The following is an 8,026-nucleotide window of genomic DNA, read 5'->3' as shown; positions in this document are numbered from 1 at the left end:
CTGAGTTGTAAGTAGTAATCCTGTATTAAAGAGGAATAACAATTGTCACACTAAATAAATTTAACATTGGTGATAATAAAAATATTTTTATAGAAGGTGCTGTGAAGGTACAACCTGCTTCTCTATCTTCAGTCAGTGTTTTAGGAACACCAATTATTTCTGGCATGATTGTCACCCAAGATGAAACAGATCATGAAAGAATAAAACAAGTTAAATAATTTAAATGATTAATAGCAAAAGTGGATACACACAATAGTTCAATACTGCAAATGATAACCCAGTCTTCCCATAAGACAAGTGATGTGCTAAACATAAGTTAGTACTGTGTACAAAGTGAGAAGGAATCATTTCCACAGCCCCCTGCAGTACCAGGGGTTTTCATTTACCTCGATGAAACATCTAATAGCTTTTTCATCTCTTCAGTCAGTGTGCACAGTGTGTTTCAGTGCGGCAATATCTTGAACACAACAAGCTGCATTGTTGAGGAACGACAGCCCATGGGTGTAGGAAGTTATAAACTAAATTACTTTCACCAGCTGGTATCATAGCTGCGCCTTATGTCTTCATTGTGTGCCACTGAAAATCTAAATCAACCTCATCCTTATCCTTATCCCTCCTCCTCCCCATGGCAACATCCAGAAATAAAGAAACAACAACAAAGATGCTGCCTCTCTATCTGTCCTTACGAGAGTTGCAGGATGAACATACAGCATGCCATCCAGAGGTGGAAAATAACTAAGTACGTTTACTCAAGCACTGTCAAGGCACAAATGTGACAAGTTGTAGTGTAACAGTTTAGTGAGACTTTATATTTGTACTCCGCTTCATTGATCTGACACGTACTTCCTGAGAAGGCTGGGGTCCTTCAACATCTGCAAAAAACTGCTGTAGATGTTTTTCCAGTCTGTGGTGACCAGCGTCCTCTTTTATGCTGTAGTTTGCTGGGGAGGAAGCAGCAAGAAGAGAGACGCTGGTCGACTGGACAGACTGGTGGGGGAGAGCTGGCTCAGTGTTGTGTTCAGATTTGGACTTTCTAGTGACAGTGGCAGAAAGAAGGACCCTGGACAAACTGCTGTCCATACTGGACAACGCCCACCACCCTCTGCACAACACCTTCATCAGGCAGAGGAGTGTGTTCAGTGGCAGACTGCTGTCCCAGCCCAGCTCCACGAACTGACTTAAAAACTCTTTTGTCCCCCTGGCCATCAGACTGTACAACAGCTCCTAGCCATGGCAGGGAGGACAATAGACAAAATCTGTTCTCTTTACTTCCATTTGCACTCTATTTGCACTATTTACTGTTTTGCATTGTTTTACTGTGGCTACTGTGTTATAAGTTATTTTAATTATGGGCTTAATGTATGTTTAATGTATATATGTTTCGTATGCTACTGGATAATTGAATGTCCCTCGGGATAAATAAAGTATCTATCTATCTATCTATCTATCAATCTATCTATCTATCTATCTATCTATCTATCTATCTATCTATCTATCTATCTATCTATCTATCTATCTATCTATCTACTAGTAACAAATAAAGATTTAAATTACAGGTGTGAATGTGAAATCTTCCTGCAAAAGAGAGGCTTCCTCTCAGTGAAGCTCCCCTGAATAAAGAAAGGTTTAAAAAAAAAAATTCAAAACATGTAAAATATGATGCATTGTATTAACTCACCATACAGCTTTTAAAGTAGTGATAGGTACTCCTTGAGTTAAACCATCTAAATGTAGCTGGTGCATTAATGTATCAATAATTTACTCTGAAAGGGACCATTTCTCACTTTTGGTAGTTCATGTTGCACCTCTGTAGCCTATTTTTACTTAAAGTTAAAGTTTTAACATTGGGATATTATTTGCATAAGGATTTGAGTATTTTCCCACCACTGATCCCCTTTCAGTGTAGCTTACCGTGACCACCAGGAGGCTGAAGTTCTGTTATTGTCATTTCCAGTCAATGTTTATGAAAGCAATTTTGTATTATAATATATATAATATATTGCACTTTCTATAAAAGGAACCTTTACTACGCAAACACTGAGATTAATAACTTTATTTTCAGTATATTGCAGACCCAAGTTAGTGTTTAACAAAATATAATGGACCAAGATGAGCAAAGGAAATTATGATGAGAAAAAAAGAGGGCCAAAACTAAAAACAGGAGAGGCTGGAGAGGGAGATTGTGTGATAAGCATAAAAGAAAGACAATGACACTGCTACCATGATACAATAAGGGCACATTGTATTTTATTCTGATCCTCTATTTGTGCTAACACAAAGCAAGAAGAGTTTTTTGGGGAAATGTCTCTGGTCTCTTTGGTTTAAGGTGAACTGTCACAGTTCATTTAAAAGATGAATATTCACTTTCCCTTTAGTCTGCAGAGGCATGAGTTGTGCAGCAGTGCTGCAGTGCTTCGTTTCCACCTCTCCTGTGTGATATACCTGAACGCCGTTGCCAGGCATCCAGCAGCTTTTAGTGATCAGCCTCACCTGCAGCAGCGGGCCCACACCGGTGTCAGTCTCCCGAGCCAGCCAACAGGAGCGGTAATCCTTCTGTCTGTGGATACTAACAAACCCACCGGGCTCCATGGGTAACAGCTACGGTTTGACAGGGCTAAACCGAGCCGTACACAGTGTGTTAAAGAAGGCCAGGATAATTCATCACAAGACGATTGGGACATGTCAGAAAGGTTAGTAGATAACAGTGATATCGTGATCAGTGATGTTTTGTTGTTTGCCAATTTAATTACATTATCAGACACAAGAGACAGTGGCTCTACTCTATACCCTCGAAAATGTTATGTATTTATTCAAACATTGTCCTATACAGTAAACTAGTATGGTGGCATAGCAAATCATTAAGGGCAAGAAGGATCAATTATAGAGACACCAATGTCCAGTCATCCCCTGAATATACAGCTATTATGAGCTAACGGCACCTGCTCAGGTGTCCTCTGCTGCCATGTCAACGGGTCCTAATCTGCATTGTCAGGCCCGGTTCACCGTAACTCTAACCACTCGGTGGTCAGGGTTTCAGCACACACCAGGGTTTACATTACGACAAGGACAGGTCCCCTTAAGGGTCAGGGACCAAAGATGTGATTATGTAACATTACTGGATGAGCAGGGCCACATACTTGGGGGCAAGGTTTGCCGAATGTCCTTCTCCTAGGATTATTCTTAATTTTTTGTTAACTTCAAGTTATTTGAAATCTGATATTAATAGATTTAATTTCTATCTCTCTCTCTTTCTCTCAGTTCTTCAGGTGTGAACACTCTCAGTGGCAGTTTTCCAAAATCCCACTCGTCCCAGTACTCTGACCTCGGGGTTACACACACACATCTCTCTGTGGACCAGAGTCCTGATTCTGGACTTGTATGTACACCTGTGAGTGGCACACACACACACACACACACACACACACACACACACACACACACATCATAAACCAGTAATTGTTCATTGCTGCTGTCCTCAAGGCATTAGTTCTCCTTTCCCTCCCTTCACATCTGTAGCTTTTACTCTTCTTACCTCTCCTGTGTCCTGCCCTTTTCTCCTCATCCTTTCATCTTCCAATCCTCCCATTTCAGTCTTCCTCCCTTGCTGAACTGAACCTAATATCCTCGGTCTGTTCTCAGCACCCTCTGTTTTACCCTCGGGCAACTGGCCTCTCGCCTAGATTGCTATGCAAAACGATTTTTCACCCCCATGACTTGAATAAAGAAAGATGAAAAATGTCTTCTCACCTAATCCTCCCGCTGTTCCACGCAGAGATTCTTACTTAAAAATACTCACCGTGCTCACGGCTCTGCAAGGTGCATTGCTTACATTCCTGAAGCAAAATTTGTAAAGAATTATATTGCAAAGTAGAAAGCGTAGAAATTTTTATTGCTCGTGTACATGATGGGTGTTTCTGTTTCAGAACTACAGGTGGCATCGACATTAGATCCATTATTTTCATTCATTTATTTAGACATTGTACAATATAAAATATAATGTATTTAGTACTATAGTATAGTAGACTGAATAATCCACATTTTGTATTCTGGCAGCATTCTCACTTCATTTGAATTGGAGAAGGTGCATCAGTCTGTCAAGTTCTATTGTTTACAGTATTTTATCTACTGTGATTTTCATTTGATGTGAACCCGTGACCTGGGGCTGTTTTGTGAGTTACCAGTCAGTCTGTACCGGTGGTCATTCCTATGTCTACAGTAACAGAGGATGAGTGTAAAGTTACACAGACAACATGACGGTGAACAAGATGAGGGTAAGGAGGTTGAAAAGGTCACATAAGGAGAAGAATTTAGTCCGGTGCAGCAACAAACATAGCGAAAAGATATGACATTAGCAATTTTATAATTAACCTACAAAGAGTCTAAAATGTTCCCCATTTAGAGGTAAGAACAGAAGAAACACATACGGAACAATAAAATATTTGAATGTTTAATATGACAAGTGCGAAATGATCCGTATTGGCAAAAACATTTATGTACGGATACAGTATAAAGGAAGGAGAGCTACAGGATGCAATATAGGCGAGAAAGAAGGAGGCTGATGATAAAACATTTGTGGCTTTTGTCAGCCAATCTGAAGGAGTTTAAGTTCCAACTGAACACTTTTCCCCTTCTTAACACGTGTAGCAGTATTGGTTAATGGTCTTCAAAACGACCTATCGATTTTGGCTTCATACTAACTGCACGCTGAGGGTATAGGGTTTATATTGCACTAATGGGAAGCTACAGTTGATTAAGCTTTAGTGCGTCTCCTGTTCTGCCCAGCCATTCCCAAGTACACCTCTTTTTTTGTCCTCCAGCATGAAATGTAATTTGACTGTGGTGAATGCATTTGACTATCAATTAGTGAATTTTGATTAAACTTGGAGGAAGGATATGACTCATCACTGGAATCTTCAGTCTTATACTGAATGTTCCAAAGGCGTCTGTACATATTGGCTGCGTATGTGCTGTGTTGTGCACTCTATTATAACCTCTAATGATTAGACTGACGCATCTCACCCAATCAGAGATTTACTCTGAAAGGGCACCACGAGTATAGATCAAAAGAGGTTGCTATGTTTGTCACTGACTGGCCCAGCGAGCGTTCACATCGTTCTCTTCTCCTTTTTTCTGTCAGCTTCCATCCAGTCGGTTCCGGTTTGTGTCATGGCATCGCCTGGAGCAATGTGATGTCACAGGTGACCAGTTGACCTGCCCCAGGGTCAGAGAAGGTCTGGATCACTATAGGAGCAAAACCACCACTACGACCTTTGCACTTTGACAATCGAAAATACATGCAGCCACAGTAGAGGTGCTCTGCGTGCTGCAGTAATTATGGATTTAATGAAACAGAAGAAATAGAAGGGTGGGAAATGTGACATAAGAACTTTCTGTGATAAAAATAAAAAGGGAGAAGCTGCACTGTGGCTTCTTTGTTTAAGAAAATTCAATTTAGTTTTTGTAGGAGTAAAAAGAAACAGGGGAGCTTGCAACCTGTTACTGTGAAGTTGGATTTTGTAATATGCTGCATTATTGAAGCTGAATTTGAAATGAATGATTCAAGCTTCCATTTTTGTGTTGTTTTTATTTCATGCAAGTTTCATCTAATTTAGTAGACATACATACTGTGACAGAAAAATCCATGCTGCAAGCATTTTTTTTTTCACTCAGTGGATAATAATAATGGGAACATTGTTATAGACTTTTTTTCTGTTTTGGCAATGTCATCAAAAAGGGCCATCAGAAGAGGAGCTGTTTCAAAGAGAGGGGGGTGACATCTGTTTGGAGAGAGGGAGGAGGAGGGGAGAGGAGAGAGGACAGAGATGGGAGGAGAGACTGCAAGAGAACTGGGAAAACTGTCTGGTAAGTCAGCAAACATTGTGTGTGTGCATGTGTGTGTAATGGGAAAGATACACAGTACAGGAGAAGAATAGAGAAAGAGATTTAGAGAGGCAATGAGAAAGTGAAGGAGTAAATGGAGAGAAAGAGGGAGTCAGAAAGAGGAAGACCATGATGATTCTACCACCTGTCTCTTCTCAGGAGTTAAATCTGTCCTACCAGGACTTGGGCGACCCCTTCCAGCAGAAGAATTTCCTCCGGATCCTCTGCCGGTTGATCCGTGTGGAGAAACTACAACTGATCGAAAACTCCCTCACAGACCTGAGTTCTGTGCGTCTGCCAAGGTATGAACCACACACTACCCAGAATGCACCACAACTCCATATCCTGTAGAAGGAAATTTAACGGCACTGGAACGTAACGCCTGTTCTAATCTTGAGAAAATGGAGACGCCCAACATTAGATGAATAGCAAACGTTTAATTCAGACTGATACAGTAATAAACCTTCCAAGAAGTAAAGTCACGTCACACTGTCTTTAGAGGCTTCAATTTGAAGATGATATTAAAGATCCACTACCTTGTCAAACACTTCTTTATCACTGCTGTAGTTGGATGTGAGAGCTTTTTCTTTTGCTTACTGTATCTGGTGTTTGGTTTTTGTTATCCTGATTGCCATGTGACATAATATATATAACATATGTTTTTTTTTTTGCAGTTTCCTAATAATAGGTATCTTTTTAGAACTCTACTGACTCACGTAAACGTGGACATTTTCAGACACTTAAAGCCGATACACTAGCCTATGGCTAAAATCCAGCTTAGGATCAATTACTTGTGTGCTAACTTGTGTTAGCATGTATGCACCTGTCTATTCAGAAAGTAGTACCAAAAGCATAATTGCACAGTTTTGTTTCCTCTTTATATACAACCACAATGGAACTTTTTTCTTTCTTTTATGCCTACTTCCTCCAATATAATGCTAGTTTGAGTGACAATAACCACAAAGAGAAACCTTATTTATGCTTCCATTGGGCAGGTGCAGAATGCTAAACCTGCAGTGTAACCACCTGGTGTGTCTGCGTCAGTTGCCAAAGCTCCCAGCAGTGGAACATCTTTGTCTGTCTGAGAACGCCATCGGCTCTCTGGGGGGACTGGGAGCTCTGGGGAACAGCCCACTCCGCTCCCTCAACCTGACCCGCAACCCAGTGACCTTCACTCGGGACTACCGTGCACGGTGAGGAGAGAGTGCATCAGAGCAAGGGAAGGACACATTAAAGGTGTAATAGCAATCATATCAGGTTGATTTGACCACAATTCTCTCTCTGTTTTCGTCTCTGTGCAGTGTTTTCCTCTGTTTGCCAAATCTAGAGGTCCTGGATGGAATCCCCAGGCTGCCAGAAGACTCTCTGCCCAACAGACTACACTTCCCAGAAACCACCAGGATGTGCAACATTTTATGACATTCCTCCATGGATGGATGTGTAGCTACGTTATCAGTTCTCCCGGTCCTACAACAAAGCGATGACATGGCTAAGGTGGCTACATGCTTTGTTGCACTGAAGGTTTCATAGGGCTGTTCAGAGTCATTTACACACATTGTGTCACAACTGTTGCCGAAAAACAATTTTTAGACCACACAGTCACAGGAAATGTAACGGTAATGTGCTCCAAGGCCATGCTAAATGTTTTTTATATGTAGTACCAATTATATATCTATTATTATTATGATATGTTTGTAAGTCACATTTTTATATATCATATACACATATTTTGATAATAAATAGAAACTACCATAAAGTCTTTTAGCTGTTTTTTTTTTGTATTCGGTTTTTAACTGGCTGTGGTGCAGTACAGATATATATATATGTATATTGAATGGTTATGATGGAGGGGAAGAGGAAGAAAGCTAATCAGATTGGTACATGACTCAACATCTCTGCTAAGGCCAACACACTTGCACTCCCCTGCTGTCTTGCTGAGCAGAAACATAGTCACAGTCATGGTTTATGTATTCCTGAGTTTTTAATGGGTAGCTGGGTCTTTAGTGTACATCTGTAATATGTGAGAAGAGAAACAGGACATCCGCTTTCGAGGCTTATCAAAAATTTAGTATCCAGACTCCCCGGGATAATGGCCTGTTGTGTCCTCTGACTGACTGGGTAATGACCCGTGAGCCTCATGCAGCAG

The 8,026-nt window shown here is 40.8% G+C and overlaps 1 protein-coding gene across 1 annotated transcript; it reads left to right on the top strand.

The window, feature by feature from the left end:
• Window positions 1-4,250: 4,250 nt before the first annotated feature.
• LOC119883255 lies at window positions 4,251-7,636 on the top strand. Its single transcript, XM_038693817.1, has 6 exons — window positions 4,251-4,271; window positions 5,138-5,231; window positions 5,735-5,862; window positions 6,040-6,182; window positions 6,876-7,073; window positions 7,182-7,636. Exons 1-6 carry the CDS (start codon window positions 4,251-4,253, stop codon window positions 7,297-7,299), a joined length of 702 nt encoding a protein of 233 aa, XP_038549745.1. The 3' UTR covers window positions 7,300-7,636.
• Window positions 7,637-8,026: the final 390 nt, after the last annotated feature.

This window comes from Micropterus salmoides, unplaced genomic scaffold (assembly GCF_014851395.1).
Source record: "Micropterus salmoides isolate LMB-PRFRI ecotype aquatic unplaced genomic scaffold, ASM1485139v1 Ms_hic_scaffold_3, whole genome shotgun sequence".
NCBI classification, from domain to species: Eukaryota; Metazoa; Chordata; class Actinopteri; order Centrarchiformes; family Centrarchidae; genus Micropterus; species Micropterus salmoides.
The sequence above is the reverse complement of the archived record's forward strand: the minus strand, read 5'-3'. Positions and strand labels throughout refer to the sequence as shown.

Excerpts from the sequence above, each read along its gene's own strand:
- LOC119883255 (XM_038693817.1), top strand. The coding sequence starts at position 4,251 with ATGACGGTGAACAAGATGAGG. Across the intron at positions 5,863-6,039 it reads AGAACTGGGAAAACTGTCTG|GAGTTAAATCTGTCCTACCA; the intron begins GTAAGTCAGCAA and ends GTCTCTTCTCAG. Across the intron at positions 6,183-6,875 it reads AGTTCTGTGCGTCTGCCAAG|GTGCAGAATGCTAAACCTGC; the intron begins GTATGAACCACA and ends TCCATTGGGCAG.